Source organism: Pezoporus flaviventris, unplaced genomic scaffold (genome assembly GCF_033815535.1).
Source record: "Pezoporus flaviventris isolate CSIRO_AGI_PZ_B2104156 unplaced genomic scaffold, CSIRO_AGI_Pfla_v1 ptg000041l, whole genome shotgun sequence".
In the NCBI taxonomy this organism is placed as follows: Eukaryota; Metazoa; Chordata; class Aves; order Psittaciformes; family Psittacidae; genus Pezoporus; species Pezoporus flaviventris.
Window position 1 is genome coordinate 7706711 of NW_026892589.1, and position 25439 is coordinate 7732149.

The 25439-nt window shown below is 45.2% G+C and overlaps 1 protein-coding gene across 24 annotated transcripts in view; it reads right to left on the reverse strand.

The window, feature by feature from the left end:
- The window catches only part of FBRSL1 (fibrosin like 1), a 533464-nt gene that overhangs the window by 52078 nt on the left and 455947 nt on the right, over positions 1-25439 (reverse strand). For 23 of the 24 annotated variants that reach the window (XM_061466075.1, XM_061466084.1, XM_061466087.1 and 20 more), the window contains one exon: positions 6486-6531. In XM_061466075.1, the coding sequence (XP_061322059.1) occupies positions 6486-6531 (46 nt within the window). Of the gene's footprint in view, positions 1-6485; positions 6532-17874; positions 18052-25439 lie in introns of those variants that run through there. The other variant, XM_061466097.1, reaches the window with a different exon arrangement.

Here is a 25439-nt window from a genome sequence, read left to right on the forward strand (position 1 = left end):
AACACATTTTATCTCCTACAGTATTGCTTCTATTCATTTTAATCCCACTGACAGGAATGCAGCAACATACCCCACATCCTTAAAATAACAAAACAAACACAAGATACCAACCAGAAGGCCTGGAAATGTTTATAATTCAACTTTTCAACTCTCTTGGCTGCAGCCTGAAGCTACAAAGAAAGCTCTATGCTGGCTCATTTGGAGGAGACAAACCCGGAGATAGCTGTGCAAACCGCTCAGCAAATGGTGCAAGAAATCCTGCCCACTTGAAGAAGGCAGCTCTCACTCTGGGAGCCATACAGCTCTGTGCTGCAATTAATGAGCTATCCACTTCTGCAGCCTGAGTTTTACACAGTTCACCGGACAGTGTGGTTAAGGTGAATGGTCTCTTCTACCTGTCCATCATATTTTCACAGACAGCTGCTATGGATAGGGAACTAATAAATACATGTAACATAGCTAATGAGAGACAGAGTACACTGCCATTCCCTAAAGAAAGGCTGAGAGCTTTCCAGAGCCTGCAAAATCAGAAACTGCAAGAAGACTGCGAGACTGCATCGAGTGCACTATTTTTGTGTTGGGCTTTGTTTTGAAATGCGGCTAACTGGCTGTGACTTGGGTGATTATCTCAGTTACCCACACTGTTTGGAAATAAAGTCCTCCTCCTTCTCAGGCCGCTCTGTAATTCCATATCTGCATATGCAAGAAAGCCAATGTTCTCATCCAGGGTGACAAAATAGAACTTTTCAAAACGAGGGTGCCAGGATGGGCGCACATGCTGGATTTAGCGGTGGTTCAGGGTATCAAGTACTGCCAACTCCCCAAGCACTTACAAATCACAAACCATCTTTAAAAGGTTAAAACCAAAGTATCTGGGCTTCTTTTTGACTGCCTCTGGCTTTGAAGCACAGAAGAATCAGAGTTCCAGGTTCTTCTCTGTAGCCAGGAAGACTAAAGTCTTGTGTAAAAAATGAAACTAAAGCACAGATTTTTGTGCAATCCTCCAAGGGCCTGGGTTTCATGAAAACACAGAACATTGTAAAGTTGTGATAAAATCACAAGAGATGCAACACGGGGAGTAGAGCAGCTGCAGAGCATCCTCAGCACTGTGTAAATCATAACAAAGTGGTTGCTATCTAAATAAATGTATTACTTATTTTATTTATTATTACAGATGCTGCTGCGGAAGATTTTGCGTGCCTGTAATTACGGTGGACTTGTGTCCAAAGATTCAGCTGTAAATTATCATCCCCTCAAGGTCACTGACTGTGCAGGTAATCACAGAAAAGATGGTGACCTCACTGAAATGTAACCAACACCTGGGGATAAAACAGATCAGGAGACAGGATGCACCACTGTGTTTCCTGCACCTCAGATCCCGCTGTGGACCCACACAAGAAAACTCAGCAAATTTATGGTATCTCTGCTGACCTCCATTCATGTAAAACACAGCTAATTGCCTGACTGGGTGCTGTGGGACTTGTTTGTCTGTCTAAGCAGACCTTCTTGTGATGGAAAGCCCTACATCCTGCATGCTAAGGTGAAGGCCCTGAAGGAGAGGTGGACTTGATTACAGGAGATGCTATCTCAGCCCAGACAGGGAGCCTCTGACCCTGACAACTGCAGAGAGGGCCAGGGGAACAGACCAAAGCACGTGAGCAGCACAGCGAGCACAGGAGACACAGGGCTCTTGATTCCCCTGTCAGTGCTGAGCAACCATTAAGCCGTGCTGCTGCTGCAAACCTGTGCCAAGCACGTTACTTGGCGTTCAGCTGCATTCAGGTTGTTTTCTGCTTCACCAGGCACTCAGAGGTTCCTCCTGGAGAGCTCACTTGCTGCCCTCCCATCCTGCTCCTGCCCTGCTGCCCCTCTTTTCCCCTCTCACCCCATCTCACAGTAATAACCATCAGTTTTTAACAGCACGTCCTACACTGGAGGTTTTGTAGTTTCAGCTTTTAAAATGATTTAGTGTGACGGTTTGGTGCTGAATTAAAAAAAAAAAAAATAAAATAAAAAAAGAAAAAGGAAGAGAAGAAACAGAGAGAAAAAGGAGAGACAGTCCCCTTAAGGCAACAACATTATGAAGCAGTGATCTCAGAGGAACAAGGGTTCTTCTCTGGTTCAGATGTGCTTGTCAGAGCTCAGTGTCGTCTCTGAACAAGAAATCTCCCTTGCTGGCTCAAGGCACGGTTTTGTGGTCAAGAGGACAGAAAATAAAGGGAGGGAACTTCAAAGAACCATAAGCTGCATTAGCCCGCTGGGGCGGGTGGCTGCGGCACATCCCATGGCTGACAATTACGACCTGCATGCCGAGAGAGCTTGCCTCCCTCTTGTCAGAGGGATAAGACACAGGCTGTGAGCTTTAGAGCTTTGAGGATGTGTACAGTTCATGATGAAAGATAGCACTTCAAAGCCCTCTGCCTAGAAACCAAGGGAGAAGTGAGAGCAGAGGGTAAGCAATCTTTTTTCCTGGGGGGTGCGTACGTGGGGGAAGGATAAGACTTATTTTCACTGTCATTTATTATTGCCATGAAAATGGAGCCTTGCACTGTTTATGGAATCTCTCATTAAAAGGATCTCTTGATAAATTGCTTGATAAACATTCATTAATTAAGTCTCTCAGCGCACTTGGCTGACAAGCATTAGCCTTCATTTTGCAGGAAGGGGAAATTGAGGCATGGAGCTCAGTAAGCCCCCCACCAGCCTGGAGCAGAGCTGGGTCCCAGCCAGTCGTTCCATGCCACCAGACAGATGGATTACGCTGCTCCCTCCATGTCCAGCTTGATTTTGATCCAAGGATAGGAGCCATATACTTGGCTTCAATAAACTTCAAAGCTCTTGTACTGCAAGTGCCACGCAGGGCCACAGGGCAAATGTAGCTGTGTAGTTCTGGCTCCTCCATGGGAGGCTGATGCCCTGGGGGGGGCCTTAACACCCCCACACCAATAGTCTGCTTGGGATTATGAATGGAGGAGACACCTTAGCTGCTGCCCAGCCTCTACTTACTTCCTGATCAATGTTAAAGCCATTTGGGAGACATATACTGTAAGACAGTCATTTCACCCTAACCTCGCCAGTGGCCATAGGTTCAAACACTGGCAACTCAGCAGGTCTCCTGGGTTACAGCTGCAAGGTTACTGTAGTAGCAGACACCACATCTCTCACTTTCCCTGGCATACAGCAGGGCTGGAACAAGGACAGGTGGGAGACAACTCAACCGCCTTCAGCCAGACCTGTTAGGGAAGCCCACTGCAGGAGGGAGCCAGCAGCAATAATGCATCACTCAAGTCCTTAAAACACAAACCATCCTGCCCCACACATACTTGAAAATCTCATCACGGCCAGTAGGCAGAGGTCCTCCCAGTGACACGGGGGTGAACATCCCTCTCACCTCCTCAGACCCACAACACATCTGCCCTCCTATCAATCATCGTCACTCCCCTTGCCTCATCCACCCACTGGGAGACAGAGGCACAGATTCAGCTTTCTCCTACACCTCCCCAGCCCTGGACAGCACTTGCCCTTCAGAAAAAGCAAAGGACTGGCTGGGAGATCCCTATGAGAAAGGAGCTGCATGAGAGAGCAAACAGACCTTTATTATTTGTTTATTGATTTATTCACCAGGAGGTGTAACACCCGGCCCTCGGCAGCAAATGCCCTTGTAACTCTGTGCTGCAGTGACAAGTTGGCTCAACAAATGCTTTTCTTCGCCAGAAAACAAAGACCTGTCAGCAGAGCAGATCAGGGATTCTCTGCTTTTACTTTTAATTATTATTTCCTTACACAGAGGATTTAATCTCTTCTTCTCCTGGAAGCTCAAAGTGCTCCATTCAGCCTGTTTCACAGCTGTGACTACCGAGGTCACCCCGGGTCAGGACACCTCTCTGTGTCACATAATAGCAACTGGTCCCTGAAGTGGACATCTACGTCGTGCATCTGTTGTTGCAGACGAACTGATGTCAAAAGGAGGAGCACCACCACTGCCACAGCCCCGGCAGCAAGGGGGCAAAAATAAAGGTTACCCACAGAGCCCCAGACAAAGGATGCTGCTCCCCAGGCCTTTTGTGGAGCTGTGAAATACGGTCAAAGGTCATGTTTTACAGCTGTTCCAGCCTCAAATAAGCAAAACCCATCTATCTTAATACTTAATTGCATTGCTAAGCTGCTGATAAACTAGGACAGCATAAAACAAATACATGGGGCTAAATGCATCCCCAGGGAAAGTTTGTGGGAACAGGGGGAGTTGCACCAGACAATGAATCCACTTCACTGTGTTTTAAAAGCCTCGCTACCTTCAACAAAAGCTGTAGCATGGGTGCTGCAGATCGCTAGTTCATATCTCTCCAAAAAGGCCGCAAGTGTTTACAAAAGAAGGGCACAGTGCAAATGCCCACGGGAGAAGATGAGCACGTGCCGCACCACGCGTGTGCCCATCGGAAACCGTGCTGAGCTAATCCCCTCCCCAGGCAGCCACCGGGGCTCCAGCCCTTCAGAACACGGCCTTAAATCAACGCTCTTATCTCACAAAAGGAATTTAAGCACAACACTTTGAAAGTCACTTTCTCTTGGCCATATGGCATCACTGAGCCTGGTCGTGTCGGAGCGGCCTTCATTTGCATGTGCGAGAGACAAATCTGACTCTCGTGTTGAGGGAGTGGTAACAGGGCAAGGGGTAGAATTTAGCAACTGTTTGGGTTTCTGCACAAAATCTCATCAAAGCAAATTTCTCCCACCTCTCAAGCCAAGGGTCAAATGCTGATGTAGCCCAAGCAGAGCTTGCCCTCAGCTGCAGCCCATGCTGACCAGCCAGGCTCCACCAGCACGGGGCCACAGTGAAAGAAAAGTCCGAGACAAAAATCATGATCTGAATAATGTCTACACCCCCAGTACACCGAACAGGAATATGCTTAAACTACAGGGATATAAACAGCAGCGAACACAAACTTCAAGACAGCAAATTCACAGGCATTCACACATTTAACTTCCTGATAGGGAGGTATTTTGAAAACTCATGTTGCTGAGCTGCGCCATGATACGAAGGGGTGGGGGATCTCAGGCTTCAGCACAAGGAGGAGCCAACAAAGCTGCTAACGCTTCAGCATAAGCCTCTCCGGCAGATCTCTGTGCCGTGCATTTATGCAGGATGGCAAGATTTGTGTTTTGCTGAGGCATTGCCGTATGGGCAATCTGGTTTGCCTTATCAGTGAGCCAAGGCTGAGGGAAGAGAAATGCTCTTCCCCACCATTTGTTTAAACTTCCCTCCTTCCCCCAGATAAAGCTGCATACTTTCATGAAAATATCTGCAAATGTAATAACATAATGGGCTTGTCATCGGTTTCCACATTTGGCATTGAAAATCTGCAAAGCTTGGAAAGAAAGAGAATTCCTAATACTTACTGCTGCTATAGAGCCCAGCTATACAATGGGCCTGGATCCAGGTAATGGAGCACACAAGCGCCAAAATGCCTTTTCCATCTCCAGCACCTACTCCTACGGAACTCCAAACTAGTCCTTCCTCCGCCCTCTTGAAATAATGCAAGAAGTTTATTTCATCACTTCTTATTAATGGGCCTCATCTCTCTGCTTTGCAGTATGTGCATGTCCTTAGTACTCATTACTGCTCTGAACTGATTTTATTCTGCAGCTCAATGCTGGGAACACTGCAGAACAGCACCAGGACCTGACAATGCATTCAGAGCCACACCACCAACCCCCTCACATGATAAAGAGGAACCGTTCCCAGCGCAATGCTTTCCATCATGTACCACACTTTGCCCTTTCCAAGGCTGTTCCTTCAGTATTTTTGCCCAGTGAGATTATCCCTGGGAACACATGAAACTAGAGCAGCCCTGTTTTACAGCTGTACCGAGCCCTCAAAGGAGGGCTGGGTGTATTTAGAGATCTGTCACTGCACCTCCCCAGGGGAATGGGAAATGGCACAGTCTCTTAGCAACACCCAGCACGTGTCACAGGTAACTCTCAATTAATAGGAATAGTGGGAGCTGTGAGCCGAGACCCTGCAAGGCGCCAAGCACCTTCCACCTCGCTGTGGAGAACTGAGACATATAGACACAAATGCTCACTGTGCACTGGCAGCTCTGAGAAGGATGTGCAAGCCCTTGTAAAGATAATACAGATAACACTGAAATATTGATTTGTTTAAAAGAAATGAGGATTTGATTGTATTAGAGGGAAAAGCATATCCCCTACAGTAAAGGCTGACTTCTCCTTTGTCAGTAATCCTTCTCTTGAAGACATTTATTACAAATCTCACTGGCAGGGAAGAAGTCCCACCCCACACTGAGACAATGCAGCTCTAAATTTTAACTTAATCATCGCAAGGCTGTAAAGCTGATCTTTATGACAACGTGTGTGGCACAATTAAAGGCGCTGGCAAAACCGATGTCCTGCTATTCACATGATATGGATTTACAGCTCAAATCTCTTGCTCTAAGATAAGGAAAGCATTTCTCCAGATCACTTACCTTTATTTGCTGCAGGGGAGAACAGCTTCTCAGAGCCTACAGAAGCCTGAAAAAGAAAGAGAAGAAAGGGATGAGCAATACTAAAGGAGACTTTAGGAAGGCTTGCTCACAAAAACACAGCCCATAAAACAAGTCGGTTATCTGTAGACCTGCAATTACACATTGCACCTGGAGGGTGCAATGTTGTGCCATTAAAGAATAAGCATGCATCCTAAGATGAAAGCAAAGCAGATACAAGTACTGTCCTGATCTCACCCAACTATATCCTCCTGTCTCGTTTATTTAGGCAGCCATGCAGTGCACAGCTATTTTATCCATGATTCCTCTTATAAAAACAAAACTAGTGAAACTGCTATCAAGCTGAGGAGAAAAACAAACCAAAAAACAACAACAAAAACCATTTCAAAGCCTCTCTCATTGAAAATAAGCTCTTTTCTTGCTGAACATGCAAAATTTAATTTGTGTATTGGGAACACAAGTTGCAACTGAACACATTCGTATGAAAGAGGGTGTTATTTAACATTATGCCAAATGATAGGTACGTGCTGCTATGCACTTAGTTGAGTATGAAATAGAATGACTTCCTCTTGGAAGAAGCCCATCTCCTTGCAAACTGGGTTGCACCATGCTGTTTGAACTCCACAGCAGTGTATTTGTGCTCCTCACAGCTCTGGGAAATAGTTAAAGAAATCCAATTAACCTGAACCTTGTAAACAGCTTCGTGATAATCAGGGTCACTGGGTTACAGACAAGACGATAACAACAGACAGGGAAAAAAGTCCATTCATCCTAAATAAAGCTTTTACGAGTTAATTTGATGGCTTCCTCCCCCTCCTCCCCCGATATGAAACAGTCAACGTATTTTGGCATGAGCTTTTCCTCCTCACTATCTGATAAAACAGCAGGTAGCCTCTCCGGAATCAAAGCTGGTCTGAGAGCAAAGAGCATGATCAACATTACCACCATCCACAAGATAGCTGAAAATATTGGCACTGCTGCACGAATAAAATGGGGTGAAGTACAGAGCTGAAGAGCAAAAGATACTGAAAGTGAAAAAGTCTTTCTCCCCTGGCTCTGCTTTAAAAACAATGAATTAATTCAACACATGGCTGAACGAAGTTGATTTTCTTTTTGATTTTACCGATTTTATTCTAAGGTGCCTTGGGAGATTTGCATGAAAAAGAGCACTATGAATTGCATCACACTGTTATAGATTTTAAATGACGACTCAGAAGGAAAAAACCAAACAGTAAAATGCAAGATCTGCATGAGATATAGTAAGGAGCAAAAAAGAGCGATTTATTAATGTTACTTCTAAGGAAAGTGGCACTGCAAGCGCTGAATGCCTTACTAAACACAAATGCATAAAAAAGAGGGAAAACAACATGAAAAATAGGTTAAGGTTGAGACACATAAAGAAATTCTGAATCATGTCCACGATAAAGCTGCATGTGTAGCTGTGGCATGTATGATCGTTACACAGCTCAGCAAAAGGATCCTGAAATTACCTGCACGATCCCTTCACTGCATGGATTAAAGAGAGGAAGAATCAGGATTAAACAAGGCTTTGCCTAGGCTGGTTTGCAAAGAAAGTGTAACAGCATCACACAGCAGCAACAACAGTGGTACATAAAACATTTGACAGCCAACTCTGAATTTACAACCCATTGTTAAGAGATTTTTCACTTATAATCACCACAAAGTCATCACGGATGCAGAATGCATCTGCAGGCTCCAGGAACTCACCCGTACTAACAGCCCACACAAAGGCAGGACCTAGGCTCAGAGCACTCCATAAGCACTAGGACATGTGGCAGGTGGATAAATAAGATTCCCCCATTTTACAGGCAATGAAACTCTGGCATGGCTTGCACTAAAGCCCAAGCAGTAAATCGGCAGCTGAGGCACAAATCCTAAGCACCAGGTGTGTAGCCCATGAGAGGAGCCTGCTCTCTGGCAGCAGGACCCACTGGGAGAAGCTCTGTATGTTGCCTGGTCTGGAAAGTTGGGTCCTGCCCACAGGGCTTTATGGCAACCACCACCTTCTGTGTAATTCAGCACCAAAGATCCAATACAGACTGGCACTGTTTAATCATGAGCTAAAGGTCTCAGTGTTACAGGTCCAGACTACATAAAAACAATGTTTAAGGAAGTCAAGCAAGAAAACACACTTTTAAGAGAAAGTAAAACACACACGGATTATTGCTCAGTCTTCTGATATCACTACGTGGCACCGCCTTCAACAATCAGTCAACATTTGTAGAGCAGCGTTTTCAACATCACAGCCACAGTTTACAGACACAAACCTTCACACCTAGAGTTTACAGCAACTTTTGCTCTCACTTCTGGTGATTCCTAGCTCCAGATCTGAGCAGTTTTTGGCATGAGCACTGTTCTGAAACAGTGAATGCCTGTTATTAGGATATTCTGTGAGCTGCTGTAAAGGGAGAGGGAAGCTGGGGGAGGAAGAGCCTGAATACATAATTCAATTCCATCAGCCACCCTTTAAAGGAAGCGTACAATAAAACCTATGTGTTTGAGGGAGCCCACTAATGAGTGCAAAAATCCAGCAAACCAACGCATCTGCTAAAACAAGTCTCCTCCCAATTTTTCTGCTGTTTCAAGCAAATCATTTGCATATGTTTAAGAAGGGATTAAAAAAAAGGAATCTTCCCTTGTGAGCAAACCCAGGCGTTTGGAGTCCTTTATGTGCAGGGTTCAAGTCATCCCAGGAAATCACACTTTTGATTACAAAATGAAACGAGGAATTTCCCTTTCCCCTCCCTCTCACTGCCTCCTGCCTGTTTCCATCTGAAGGACCACCTCACGGATGAGGGCAGCTGGAGCAGCTCTGTGTACCCCTTAAGTCTTCCACTGCTCCCCCAATTCCTTTTTGTTGCTGCATAAGGCAGAGAGGCATCCCCAGCATGAAACTCGGACAAAAGCCACCTCCAGCCTTCCTTTTACTGGTGCTGCTCATCTCCCTCCCCATGGAGTACCACCACAGAGCCCAAGGCAGACCCGTGTTCATAAAGCTGCTGCTTGCAAAGTCCCACCCCCAGTAACGACCACTGCATTTTAAACATATCTAACATCTGTCCCCAAAGTGAAACACACACAAATAATTTCAGAGAGCAGCAGATTCTGAGGCAGACTCATGTTACTGAAAGTTTTAAGACCCAGCACGCTGTTGACACACTAAGATCTGCACCAAGCCTTGCAGGTCCCCATTTGTGGTTTATTCAACAAAGTGAGCAAGTCTCTGTCCCATTTTGATTTTCTTTCTTTTCTACACCAGATGTAAAAGGCAAAATGTCTCCACCCAGTTCTGCGACGGTTTGAAACCAGGCTGAATACACTGCAGAGAAAACACATTTCTACCCTTTACTGCTTTGTGCAGAGCAGGAGCAGTGGGTGCTCCAGTCCCTCATCCCTCCTCCCCTTGATCACATACAAACACTGACTCAATTTTCATCACTATAAGCTTATCAAAGGCAGGTTTTTCCTCAAAATACAAGGTGGCAACCACAAAGGATGTAGCACACCCTCTCCTCTGAAGGTGAACACTGAGGTATAATGAAGACCATGACTCATTCATCCTGGTTCCCACTAAGCCAAGGCAGCTGAAAGGTGTAAGAGCCCTTGCAGATTAATAATTTAATGATTATATATAACAGAACAACATCATCTGGCAGAGACAGCATTATAAACTATGTCAGGCCTCACAGTAATTACTTTTGTTCTTTCTTTCCTGTAGCCTATAGAATGGCTAACAGGGAATAAAACTGCTCCTTACCACCAACCACAGAGGCTCTGCAGACTTCCATGCAGTCTCCTGGAGCACCGAATGCCAGATCCAAGCCTGATACTTCAAGACACTGGAAAATTGCTAATAAGGCTGCAGTTCTGGTTCACAAGGAGCAAGGGCTTGTGGTGTTAGGGACCTGGTACATATGCTTTGTACAGGGCAAAAGCAGAGCGTTCCCCCCAAATCTGAGTCCAGTATGGCAGGCAGGAGGAAAAGGAGGCAGTAAATTACAGTTTGAATTTGATTTCTGAATAGCTGCCTATCTTCTGGACAGCCAAGAGCCAGTCTCAAGAGGGACTGTTTTGGAACTTAGCAAACACTAAAATGCTTACAAGAAAACCCTTCTCCAGGAGATTTTCTAACTAGAAGTGTCAGACAGACTTAAGAGAAACCTTCAGGATAAAGCATGGATGCTACCTGAAAATTCTGGATGAATTTTCATTCATCCCTTTGTTCCGTTTCCCGTGCTTTTACCTACCACTCTCACGCCACTCGATTGCTTCTCTAGTGGAGAATTTCACCGCATGTCAGTATTGCTTTACTAGTTTCCAGTTGATTTTATACGTCATTCACAACAGACCCCTTCAGTAATATATAACTAAAACAGGAAGGTATTGTTTGGGTTGTGATTCTTCCATAGGAAATAGAAATCGATACGTATGGAACGGCACAAGAGAAGCCTAGAAATCAAAAACACACACATACAAAAAAGAAACTGAAATTCCCCCTTAAGACCAAGAAAGTATTCAACACATTCCAGCATACAGAAGCAACCCACGGTAACACTGCCTGCATTGTGAGGGGGTGTTTCAAGTGAACCTATGGTCTTTTCAAAACTGGGATTATTTTTGGAGGGAAATCACAGCTCAATTAAAACAAAAGGCAAGTTAGACCTGTAAGTCAGCCACTTCGTGCACCACCACTGGAAAAAAGCTGGAGTAAGGAGTACATGGACTATCTTCTTGGAAAATCCAGCACTGTGGTACACAGCTGGCTGGGAAAGAGCACGACCCATCTGTGTAAGGGATTAACCAAGAGGGAAACAGGATGCACGCACACTGGACATCTACAAATCCACACTGCTTATTGTGATTACCTTCACCCAGAATTTATAGACCGGGCTTTCAAGAGGGCTCAGCACTCAGCAGCTGCCCTCGGGGCACAGACCTGATGGAGGTTTCCAGGTATGGAACATTTCCAAAAATCCATTTAGACACTTGAATGGTTGTCTATTTCAGACCAGGTTGTTCTGAAAAGTCTGGTTCCAGCTGATGGTCCAGATCCAATGCTGGCTGTTGATGTCAAATAAGAGCTAATAAGAAATAATATTCCCGAAGCAAGAATGAATGCCAGACATGTCCAGCTTTCTAGCAACAATCCTAATACTTCAGTTGTGCCTTTAGCTACACTGTAACATGTCACAGTGAAACACTCTAAACAGACAACTGCTTATTAAAATGGCAATGCCTTAAATGATCAAGATACTTCTAGTTCAATTTTGATTCAATGCCCTCTCTAGGAGGTACTGATGGCTCCTCCTTATCTTGCACGAAAGCTCAGTCTACAGAAGGTCCACTAGAAGCAAAAAGCTTTTTAGACTGTACTTTCACCCAGCAACATACTTGTTTGGGTTCACACCTCACATTCATTTAGCACATGCATATTCAGTACTGCTGTAGTCCTGGAAAGGGCCTTTCACCATGCACCCCTCTGCGTCACTTTTTCTTCCAAGAACACTTCTCTCGCTCAGCAGTTTATATAACCAGGACTATTTTTTGCAACAGCCCCTTTGAGAAGCTAGCACAAGTCTGGGAACAGAGAATTAAATTAGGCCATAGAGAGCCTAGAAGCAGAGATCACTGGTCCCAATTCACCACTGAGTTACACTGACTTTACATGCCAGCAAACGGGAAACAAGGCAAACTGGATGATGACTGGAAGGCACCGAAGGAAACGCTGTGTAGACAGTTTGACTCAGCACAGGACAATGAGGAGCCAAGCCCATTGCTCCTCTTCAAGTTTGATGTTATGGTTTTGCTTTAGACCTTCTCTTCTGGCAACACACTGATGAGCTTAAAATAACACCATTCTAAATCCAGAACATGTTCCTTATTGTTTTATAACCATTTTGGGATAGATCAAATTAGTTTAGATTAAACAGCAATTGTAATTCTTAAACATACGCCGCTGTGGTCTGTTGACTTATTGCATAGAGACGTGCCTCTCACCATGATGAAGGCTGACCTAATGCTCCGAAAGCAGCGGGATGCCTGACCTACAGCATGTCTGCTCTCAGAGCCTTGGGGCACAGCCTTGCTAACTCCTCTTCACTCTCTTCAAAAACCATCCCTTCAGCCCCTGGAGAATGGCTATAGCCCAGAGTTCTCCCCTTCCTATCCCCTCCATTAGCCATGCTTTATGATTCATCTTCCTCTGAGCAGTTGCTGTCTCCCAAAGGAGAAGATCAAACTCCCTCTCCTTCCCAGCTCAGCTCCAATAAATAAATAAATACATGCACTGAAAAAAACCTCAGTGAAGGAGGAGAAGGGAGGAAGCTGGGGAGCTCCTGGGCCTCACCAAGGCTGGTCATAAAGCTGCAATAGGTCCCTCGGCTGTTTGCAAAGACACTGAAAAGAAAATTTCCAGCTGTCCCCTATTAAGCCCAGCCAAAACACTTGCTTAATGTTATTGTGCCTGTGTGTCCTAATTTACATTAAGGTGCACTGTGTCCTTATCTCAGTATCCTCCTCCCTCAAACCTCAGCTCCTAAACTGCTACCAAAACCTACCCCGATTTTACACTCCTGGCTATTTTCCGTATCAACCAGCACTGACTTCCCCTTTACTGCATGTCTGTGTGCTCCACATCCTGACTTATTCCCACCAAACAAGTGCCAGTTACAGTTAGCAGGAAAAAAAGGTAAAGCAGAATGTGAAGATGCTCCTGTTCTTTTTCTCACAATGCACTGTTTTTGTTTCTGCTTTCAGGGACATCACCACCAGCATAGCTTCTGGGCTGTCTGGTCTATGAATGGCATTCAGAGGATAGTCCTCTCCCTGTGTCACTGGATTAGGCTGCACCTCTCACCATACATCAGAGGCTGCAGCGTGTCTATGCTAAGGGCAGCTGACAGATGCCCCAGCCAGTGAAAAGCAATTCTCCACGATACACTTATAAAAGGGCTTTGTGCAACCTGCTGTTAAGCATCTCAAACATCAGAGATATCATGCTTCTTCCCGAGAGCTGATCCCAACCCTGAACAGACAGGCTTGCCAGCCTGGACTTTCACAGTTAAAATTCTTCCATTACCCAGGCACTGACTTGGGCAACCACAGATCTGATTACTGATCGAGCTTTTTCTACACATGTAGATGAAAACCTGACTATGAGTAGTAAAGGTTGGGACCACTGTGTTACACACTGCTACAGTAGTTTGTATTACTGTCGTTACAGCTTGAAACTATCTAGCCAGACCATCTATTTGGCTGGGATACGGGTTTTTATTTGCACTAAATCAAACGGAATGGCGAGTGCTCTTTGCAGAACTACCTAAAACTTCTTATAATTCAAAGGCTGCATTGTAGGAAGAGTGATGGGGGAGAGCAGGGACTGTACTGCAAATGACAGGTGGCAGACTGTTGTTTGGTACCTACCAAATTACTCTGCTGCTCCCAGGGCTGCCTTGGCATTTCATTATCCCAACTCTCTCCTGGAAGGATGCGGACATAAATTCACACCTCATGTCCTGGTTTCCGTCAAACTGAGTAAGAGTGCAAATGCTGGCACCAACTGGGAATGCCAAGCAGGGCCTGGCATGCTAGAACAAACTCTCAGCTCTGGTCTTTGCCAGCTACCTGCATTTATCATTGTAATGGCCTGCCAGACAGGACTTGGCAACCGACAGAGGAGGGTGGGAGGAGGAGGGCCAGGCTGTGCACTGCCAAGCAATTCATTCCTGTAGCTCCTGCCATCACTGTACCAGCGGGGCAGCCTTCATTTTATTTTATCTTTTAACCAATTACGTGTCACCCAAATCCCACCTGCAGCCTTCTCCAACACAAATAGCTATAAATCACAGTTCAGAGACCAAGAGGGCTTTTGCAAGACATTTGATTTCATAAAAAGGTCACTGTCTGTCTGCGAATTGCTGCAGTTCAAAACCGCACTGAATAACAACCTGCATTGGCAGACAGGGAAGGAACCGCTTCCATGTCCTGCTGCATGTTGTCAGATAATATTAGAACAATTAGGGAGGCCAGCAATGGCAGAATCATTAGGACTGAGCCGAACCAAAGGGCTGATACAGAGTCAGTGAAATATCTCCTCCTTTCAATTTTTGATGACAACACAACTGATTCAATAAAAAAGTGAAAATTGCATGAGCACTCCAGAAACACTGACATAACCACCTTCAACAGGCAAAAGCAATATACTCCTGTCACCACTGCAGCCTGCTCCTATCCGCCTGGGTGCTTCAGAGCTTAACACCATGCTTTGCTATTTCCCAGGACACTGCAATACTCCATGGCCTCAGACCACTCAGGCTGGTCTGCTGTTCAGGGGAAATACTACCATATCCATATGGTGGAGATGCAGTGGACCTTCATGTGAACACATAGCAGAGGTTTGGGGACACTCAAAAATGGTTTGACTCTGTGTCCACCCCTTTTTTGCAGCTGATGTGTCCTGCCAGACAGCCCTCTGACAGACCAGCGCCCAATTCTCTGCAGAGGATCAGGCTAAGTGAGATGCAGAGAAGACTGCACTGTCCTCCTAGCCTGGAACAGAACACGTGACACACAGACATTGCTCTGACACAAGTTCCCAGTTAGGGATGGGATCCTGGCGTGGCCCTTTCCTGGGCTGGGTGGTCAGGGAGCTTATCAGGAAGGCGGCTCCTGTCCACCGCTATGGAAACTTGCTGTATTACTCGCAGCAACCCCAAAGGAGTGCCTCTGCAGAAGGCTCTTTTGTTGTTGTTGTTTCTAATTCACTGCTCCAAAATATTTCTTGGCTGCATCCCAGGGCTGAAGCCTTATCTGCCCATCCCCCCGGCAGACACACAGCAGCTGCGGAGGCTTATCACGGCTGCCTGTCCACTGAGTTTACAAATTAACACCCTATCGAGGCTGCACGAGGGCTGATTAATCAGAGAGAGGCAGTCTGAGGGCCTTTATCACCGTGAGCGGCTGCTGGGAGAGAAGGCACAAATCTCTCCGGAGGCCGGAGATGCCTTACAAATGAAAGAGCAGGAGGCCAGAGAGGAGGAGGGCGCCGTGCTACGGGAAGCAGATATTTTAGAGATAGTGGTGGTGGAGGTAATGGAGCGGTGGGAGGGGGCGAGCTGCAGGCAAACGCCAGTACATTATGACAGCTAAAAAAAAAGATAATTAACAGCCTATTCCTCATGATTCTAGCTTTCCCTCCCCAGGCTATAATTTAGCCTATTGCTCCTTTGCTCCAGAGGACAATAAACATTTATTATGTTAAACACATAACTGTGCTGCACAAAAGCACCGTTCTTTCCCAGGTCCACTCCTTTCACAGCTGTGCAATCCAGGAGGAGGATGGGGCTTCTGAAGTGGGTTCCCCTTTCATGCAGAAAACAGCTCTGCTTGGACACAAAACACTTCCCTGGCTTCACCCAAAGCTGCAGCATGCTGGGTGAACATTTGTAATGAAACTGAAGGCAAATCCTAAGAGACCAAGAGCGCTTAGATGGGTCTGCTGGTCCACCAGCATCTGATACCCAGCGTAAGGATGCTCCTGGGTGAGAGCATCAGCACTCTGGAGCAGCTCCCACTGCAACTGCAGAGATCAGGTGGCTCAGGCAGGCTTCACCACCTCAGAAGTATCTCTTCCTTTTAATTCACAGCCCTGCTAAGAGGTTTACTGGGAAATTTCCAATTCCACCAGAATTACGTGTAGAAGAGATTCCTATTACAAGATGTGTATTACAGTTGTTGAATCATTCTGGAGCAGCGCTGGCTCTGCCCCCTCTGAGCACTTCATCCACTGTAATAGCACAGAGATTCAGGAGATTTGCCTATGCTAGTGCACTGTGGTTCAGGCACTGCTCTTCCTTTACTTCAGTGCTAGTACCCACTGCAGCCCTCCAGCCTTGTGCTTGAGCCAGGACAATGAGAGGTAGTTACACAGACCAAGGGGTCTCACACTAAAGAGGTTTAAAAACTAATATATCTTTAAAGGAAACCAGACTGGCATCTGTTTGCATTGGTCAACATTCTTTTGTATCTTTAAGTTTTCAAGTATAATCCTTGCAATAAAAACACAGCTATCCTTTGAAGTGTAGTATATGTATCAGCTGAGATTCTCATGCAGCAACATGGCTCCAGAAGGCTGAGCTTTTAGGAATACATTAAGACATGCATAAACAATCACTGCAACCACCTCCTGCCCAGTCCTTTCTATTATCACACCAGTAAACAACCCAACAAATAACCTCTGGATAAAAACCTCATTCACTGCAGCTTTGCCACCAGCAGCGCTGGGCTTGTGCATGATGTTGGGCAACGTCCATTCCCATTCTGCCCATGGAAATTGCAGAAATCCAGAGGAGGACTGCCACAGGCTTACTGAACACCTTCAGGCTAGCTCTGTCAGACAGCACCAGAAGGCAAAATCAAACAAGAATGAATCATCTGCCTTCTCCTCCTCTCCTGATCCAATGAGAAAGCTATTTCCTGAACCACCCCGATTACTGGTCTGTGAACTCTTGCAGATGCCCAAGTTTTAATAATATCCATTAGGTTAATTAGAAATGGGCAAGTAGATTCTGAGTATTAGTCTAGGAAAGGAATGACAGCTTTTTTTATCAGAGAACTCCCTGCCAGGCTCTGCGCAGTAGGCAGCTGCAGGTCTTCTGACAGCTTTGCTCCATGAGCGGACACCAGATTAACCTGAGCTGGGCTGGCCACCACGCATCACATCCACCAGACCCATGGGTAATCAGACAAAGCAGCTACAAGGTGATGATACCACCCATCACCCCAATCAGATAAGAGCAACTCTATACATGAAGGAAACATCAAATATTCACTGGGTAAACAATACCAATGTAGTAATCCTGAAACGTGGTGAAATTCTAGAAGCTGTCTCTCCGGTGTTTATCAGATCGACTTTTTAAACTTCATTATCAAGTCTGCCCATCAGCCCTTCTCCCTCTCACATCTTGTGTTTCTACGTTGTAGGGAAAATATGCTCCTGTTGGACTAGCTGCTCCCCACAGCACTGTTCCTGCACGTGGATACCCCCACACTGCAGGGTGCAGTAGTATTTGAAGACCCAACAGATGGGATAAGGAATACCTAAAAAAGGGAACCAGGACAGCACATAGATTTTCCTACAAATGGAGGCTGTAAGGGAAAAAATATGGAAGAAAGACTATGGTTCACATCTGCAAAGCATTTGGCTCCCTACCACTCACTCATTCAAGGACAGTGCAGTGCACTCATCTACTTATTATAGGGAAGAGGCACCAGACATTTCTCCTGTGCTATCCAGTAAGTCAAGAAAGAAGCTCTCATCATTATACTTTGATTAAATATGGCATTAACTGACCTCATCTTCTGTGTAAGAAGGCGGTGAAGGGGGCAGTCCACCATTTGCAGCTAACATGTAATCTGTCTTCTCCAATTAGATATGCTCTGCAACAAGTGTGGTGGATCCATTTATTTCCATACTGCAATAATGCAGATAAATCCAACTCTGGCTCCAGGCCCACTGCTTTCAAAGCTGGGGCTCCGCATTTTCAATCCTTGCCCTCATTTTTTTTGTTCCCTTTCTGCTGCAAAATGTCACCAATTTACTTTAGCCTGGGGGCCCATTTCGAGTTTTACCGCTAATATACGAGAAATGCATTTTTCAAGCTGTTACCACTTAACTGTACTGATATCAGCCACTCAGGGGACACAATATTGTTTACACATCCTGCTCTATGGAATAAGCACGGATGCCAAAACTCTGCCTGGGTTGTGAAGGAGACGTTTACTCTCTGTTTTATGAGATTTCCTCGATTTGTGGCTGCCTCAATGGTCGTAAAACCAGCTGTAAATCAAAAGAGCACCACAAAATTGCAATAACAACTGTCGAACTCGGCTCTAAAGAGCATAACTCCCAGCAACAGAAGGTGGAAGGCTTTCTTCTGATTTAATACCAGGTGTGGGGGAGCCATAGCAAGTCTATGTGCAGCACCGTGTCTGCCCACAGTCACTCACACACAAGGCTCAGCCAAACCCCTCTTTTTGGCTGATCCCCTATCACTTGCCCCTACTCTGCCCCACATAGTTCCTTCCGGTCTCTTTCCTCCTCTTTTCTGGAAAACAGAAGGCTTTTTCAAATGCCTGGAGAACGCTTATACAAATAACTGCTGAATGCACAGCCCTGTTTAAAGCATTAAAATAGACAGAAAAGTCAGTCCAGTGTTCAAACACGACTGCTTTGAATTGTGGCTGCTTTGTAACATGGGAATGGCTTTAGCAGATTACCTCAGCAAGAGCCCGTCGCCTTGCTGCTGGCCTACCCGAGAGAGCCCAAATTCCTGCAGTCTCTCAGCCCAGTTTTTAGGGAGTGGAGTGAAGGAGGAGAGGGCTGGTGAGACATGAGTTATTAACACCCGTCTTCTGGGAGCTGATTCTAGCTAAAATGGTTCCAGAACAGGCAGCTCCATTTGCCCTGACAGTCTCCAGCAAGGACCGGCCAAGCAGCAGATGCACGAATTCCATCGTTTCTGTTACTCTGTGCCACTGGCTACAGTCCAAACCAAAGAGAGAGTTTCACCTCGTGGGTAAAACAGCCTTCCTGGATTTTTCCATGCCCCATTCCAGTTGCTTTCACAAACAATCTTCTCATCCCTGTCTCCAAAAAAACCTAAAAGACTCTCAGTTCCTGCATCTCACCACCCTCCCCAATCTAAGACTACCTCAGCCAACAACAAACTTCCTTCACCACCTCCCAGCTCTTGGAGACATCAGCTGCGGCACCGACAACCCACACTATAAAACCCAGGCCAAGGGTTTGCCAAGCTCCTCTGTGTCCTCTGTCCAAAGCACAGACATCTTTCCTGTCCTCACCAACCAGGTCTTCACTCTCTTTTTCACATTTCCTCTTAAATCAGTCTTCTTTCACGGCATTTAAATAGCCTGACTTCCTTACAGAAGGAGGTTTATATATGAATAAGCCAAAGTACGCGAAGAAACGGAGAGATATTTCAAAGGAAGTAAGTTTTGATGCTGTTCGTCTCAGTTCCCTTTCTATCATCCACACTAGACTAAAATACACTTGGGTTCCAGTGTGTCACTGTATCTGTGCCTGGTGGTGGTTTTTTCCAGATGCATATCCTAATTATGCTCTTCAAATAAATGTCCCGTGGAGCAAGGTAGTGGAATAGAAAACCTCTTTACAGTCACCACCATGCTGTGATCCATTCTGGACAGGAACTCCCCCCTGCACTGAGAGGGCAATTTAATTTCCATGGACCACCTGATGAGAACGAAAAAAGGATCTATATTCTTTTGTCTGAAGCCCACAAAGTGTCAGCCCTTCTTTTCTCATTCTTCTGGTAGACATGTACATTCACATTCCTGAGAAAATCCCCAATAGACGGGAATGGTCTTTCACTTCCATACATTATGCCTCCCTGCTATAATCTTTTCCTTCTTGTACAATGCCTCTTGACTTTCCTTTGGCTCTCTTCTTTGCAATTTTTTCTTTATGAATACAATCAGAGACAAAACAAAAAATCCCCCAAATCCAAATGAACAAACCCCATCATTCAGAGCCTCTGCCAATGATGTTATTGGCTAATCCAGTTGAGAAACCATCTGTACAGACATGAACTGATCTGACATAGGGAACAGCTAGTTTTATTTGAAAAAGCTATGTGTTCTCAATGTTCTGGGTACAGGAACTCTACAAGCCAGCTGAAGCTAATAGGGTGAAAATGCAATCAGCTACACCCATGCAGCTCTTCCAAGTGTGTTTCTTTTGTACAACAGCAACTATCTCGGGTGGGGTTGCAAAAAAACCCATTAAAGCAGTCAAACATATACCATGCCAACTGCTGACCACAAACCAGGCCATTCCCTCATGCACAAACCATAAAGAACTTCTTCCAGTTACTGGCTTGTAACAGTAACCAACTATTTTCAATAAAAAACATGGTTCTGCTTGCTAGAAGTTACCAGATTTGGAGCCCAGTAAGTCTCAAGAAGGACGGAAGACTGAACTCTAGATGCATGCCTTGTACTGGGAAGGTGGTGTACTTTAGCAGGACAGTCCATCTAACAGCAGTTGTTATGATAAGGCTTAATTACATGGCTCTTACTACGTTTATTTTCCATATGTGCTGATACGATTTCACCTGTGAAGTTTCATTTGCCTTTTGTGAGTGGTAGATGTCTGCCAAGGGGTTTGGGTTCTGAAACCTTCTCCTGTGTTTGCTCATGGACCTGTGAATAAGCAGAGCACCACTGACCTGGCTTTTCTCTTCTCCCTTCATGGTGATGTCTAAAGGGTCTGTTTTTGAGTCATCAGCTAATGCTTGCCATGCTCAGACACCAACTGGAGACTTTCCAGGACACTCACACACACAAGGTTTGCAAAGGGCCACGATGGCTCTGGGCAGAAGCAAGCTGGCCAAATTGGAGGAGAGGGAACACGACTGGTGTGTGTGCTCAACCACCACCTTTGCACAAGAGATGCTTTTAGAAGGAAGAGGTGAGCAAACTGTACTCTTTGGCCAACTATGTGCTCATTTGCCAAGACAGCAACAACTCAATTGTGCTGTCAGGTCTTTTACCCCCCCAGACAACTGCACCTTCAGGAGCCAAGTGCTGAGCTCCCCAGCATGGTCCTGGCTTATCTCCCGTCGGCCTCTTAGTGTCTAGGGCTGAAGCCACCAGTGCCTTTTCCCTACCTCCCTTCAAAAGTCATACAACAGCCAACAGTGCCTTTCACTGAAGCTTGTTTCTTGAACTGGAGGTGCAAATGTAGTGCTGTAAAACACCTCTGTGAATCTGTGCCTGCTTAGTAAGGAGATGAAAAGCCTACAGTAAGAAAAGAGGCAGAATAATCCTGCATGTTAATACACAGTAACTAACACCTTCCTGGTGACAATCTCCTTGTACTCACTGCAGAGGGATGCGTGTAATGATCCTCCAGAGACACTGTCTTGAAAATGCACAAAAGGTTCTGATCAGACCCCAGCATGTTCAGATTAGCTTAGCAAGAGCAGCAGAAGGGACATAAATTTTCTAGAAGGTGCATTCAGAAAAGCACTTGATCAAGCACTTAGCTCCATGTATGTGCTTAATCTTATTGTAGCTGAAGCACTTTCCTAAACCAACACCTTGTTTACTTCTTCTGCAAAGACTAAAGTGATGGAAAGGCCTCCAAAACTAAAAATGTACACTTGAGTAAGTCAACAGTTTAGGAAATTCTGATGAGGCTTTGGATTTCTGTGGCTTTCAGCTTATCTGCAAAACAATCTGGAAGTGCTGACTTTGGCAAATGAGAGAAGGAAAGAAACAGAAAATAAAAAGAAATGGCCACAGTGAATAAAGGTGCTATTGTATTGCAAAGATTGCCTGGATTAGTCCAAAGCAAACGTATATACTCTGTTGGGAATCCTCATCCTCAGATCTTACTGATGTTTTTCTAATTTTCCTAAAACAATACCAGACACACCTTGACACATCTGGCACGCTGCAGCCAATCCCTCTGCTTCTCTGCATGGGGCATGCTGCAGGAAATGGAGTTTTTCTCTCCCATTTGCCTCCCAGTCTCACTGCTGCTGCTCCCCACTAACGCACTCCCAACTCCTTTCCCTTCTCCCTTGGCTGGTGGCTGATTGCTGGACTTGGAGCAGATGGCTGATGGAGCCAGGACTGCTGTTTCCTATGCACCTCAGTAGTTCCAATCTGACCTTGGTGTCTCCTGACTAGCTCTGGAATAACACAAAGCAAAAGGTGCAGCAGTTCTATACCCAATGAGCCAAAGCCACTTTTTAAGCTTATTTCAAATACATATTTTGCTACATATTCTCAAAGTAGGCATTTGCAAATGAATAAGCTAAAAGCAGTGAAAAGTCAGGCACTTAAATAATTTGTAGTTTTAATCCATTCCCCCCCAACACACCTATTCCAACTTTATCATTTTGGACAACACAATCTTGTGCAAGACCATATGCACAACTCTGCAAGAGTGACTAAGCTCCTCTTCAGCACAATCAAGGAAATGCTGGGTTTTCTACATTTAATCCAAGCTTTAAGGTCCCAAGACTTATTGCTGTACCTCATGGGAAGAGAAATGCAAAGAAGTCAATCCCTACACCACTACCTTAATCTCCAGACAAGTAATTCTAGTGCCCCAAGTCCTCCTCCAGAGACACAGAGCAGCCTGAAGCTGGTTCTGAACTGGGTACTCACAAAAAACCACTGTGGTTTTTGTTGTCTTTATTGTGAACACTTCAGGGCAATGACCACCTTTAATTTGTGCCTTCCACAACATCAAACATGATATTAAAGCCTAAGAAACAGTTGTGCCTGTGCACTATAACCTGAAGGCTTTTTATTTGCTCTAAACCACTTCCAGCATGTACAGACAAAAGGAATAATGTCATCCTGCCTCCAACACTCTCAGCCATCAGAGGCAACGTTAGCCAGAACTTTGCTTCTGCTCTACATTAATGTTTCTGTGCATTATAAATAAGCACCTCATTGAAAGATCTCTCCCCAATTTATTCCACTCCAAAACAGGAGACAGATGGCAGAAGACAGAGGGTTTTACAGTAAGAGGGGTTGGTTTTTTTTTTTTCCTCTTCATTTGTTCCCTATGCTGTTTCTTATCCTTGGGGACCTGGAGTTTCTTTTGATAGCACGGTGCTGCCTAATAGACACACATACAAGCACAGTCACAAGTATACATCTATCATCAAAGAGCCCTTCTTGTCTCCACTCCCCACAAAGTTGATTAATGATTACGTGTTTAACACATACATTATACATGGGAGGGGGAGACGAAGAGAGTAAATCCAAGCCCCTGTATACATTTACATATATTTACATACTCATATAAAAAAAAGCAGAGGAAAGCAAGAGAGGGCCATTCCCAATAGGGCAAAAATCCGTTTTGGTAAACATACCCTCCTGGTTCCCCTTTTAAAACACACAAAGGCATGGAGGGAAGGCTCTACCTGGCCTATGGAAGACACTAAAGAAGGAGCAAGCAGCCTTGTTTGGTTCCCGCAGTTCCATCTTGACACAAAACTATTAACTCCCTTATCAGCAGGCACATTACTTACGGTTTGTAAATGTGATCTTACAGCTGCAATGTGGTTTAACAGAAAGGGGTTAAGGTTTTAAAGGTGCTCTTGGTTTGTATTATTAATTTATCCAGCTGAAGTCCCAGTTTGGCAGGCAATAAATTAGATAATTAATTCAATTAAATGTCTCCTTTATGTAGAAAGAAAAAGAATGATCTATCTTGTCACATCAATCAATACCCAGAGGTACTGGGAGAATTTCATGGACTACAACCTGGGGTGACTGCAGCTCAGCCACAAAGCCAGGCCTGATCCTTAAATGCAGATGAAGGAGAGATGGAGTGCAGAAGGGTACAATATGGCAAACTTCCTTCTACATCTTTCCAGGCTGAGCCAAAGCTTAGACCTGGATAACTGCCCATGTAAAATAAAGCAGCCTGAAGGCTGCTTTAATGATGCTGACTGCCAGTGGTCTCAAGCAATTGTTCTAGCAGCTGGGGTACCAGCACTATCGTAAAGGACTCCCCTGACAAAGTCCCTTCTGGCAGCTGGGACAAAGCTGGCACCGAAGCTGCTATTGTGGCTCTCTGCTCTCCAAAGTGTCCTCGTGCAGAGTTAATCTTCCAGCCACCCGTGCTGCTGGTTTTCAAACATCTTTGCAAGGGTCAGAATTAATACTGCTCCATTCAGAGGGGGTTCTTGTAGCACGCTGGTGACAGACAATTGTGTTTGGCACTAAATCACCACTGAACCAAGCTTTCTGCTGGTCCAGCTCCAGCAGGCAGGGCCACAGCACATGAGCTGGCGAACACAAAGTGTCCAGCAGCAGCCACTGACAGTATTTTTGTAATGTACCTGCCTAGAATCAATCCTAAAGAGTGGAAGGCATAGACTGGGGGAGCAACTGGATGACGCGTTAGAAAAGGAAACCTTCCATACCCAGGTCTAGCCATGTACAGCCAGAAAGCTCAGCTACCCAGGAGGCACAAATAACAAGCTCCATTATTCTCCCTCTTGTTTTTCACCCCATAACCTTTCAACTGTGGTCATGACCACTGACCCTGGGACTTCACACTTTCTCATTCCGTAAAGCAGAGGGCCTGAACTAAACAAAGCAGTCCCTTTCTTACACCTTATTTCAAATATAAACACAATCAAAACACAAACATTTTCTTTAGCTTTAGAAGAGTGGAAGATATTTGCCTTTTTTAAATAGCAAAATTCACAGTGCTCAGGAAGCTGTAGCTAGGAGCCTCCACTTAAATTCAGACAATCACCAGCGTGCTTTGTCTTGCCTGTATCCTTTCCTCTGCTCCTTGATATCTCCAGGCCCTCCCAGACCAGGGTGTTTCAATACACTTCACCACACCGGGAACTGAAGCGGATGTAGAGCATTGCCACAAACACATAATAATATAAATCTGCAGCAGCCATTCTAAAGTATTAAGCTAATTTGTGCTGAAATGAAGCAGTCCAGAGGTGAACTGTGTCACGATGCATGGCAGCACATCCTTCTGCTGTGTGTGGTCACTGCGTACCAACACCAACTGTAGGACCAGGGCTTGCATTGACCCAGCACACACAATTTCCTGGGTACACTTTATCACTGCCTTATATAAATACAAGCATACTTTTTTCTGCATTGCTACTAGTAGGTATTTTGGCTCTATCCTGGCTACAGCCACGAGATTTCATCTTTACAACAGTAAAGAAGTTAATAAATAAATACAGCTCCATCAAAGTACTCTTGGTTCACCTCCATTAGTACCGACTCTGTACCTGATCTCAGCCAGTGCTTATTTGTTTAAAAACCTAAAAACCATCTCCAACACACAATGGAAAGACATGCATAGTAAAAATACAA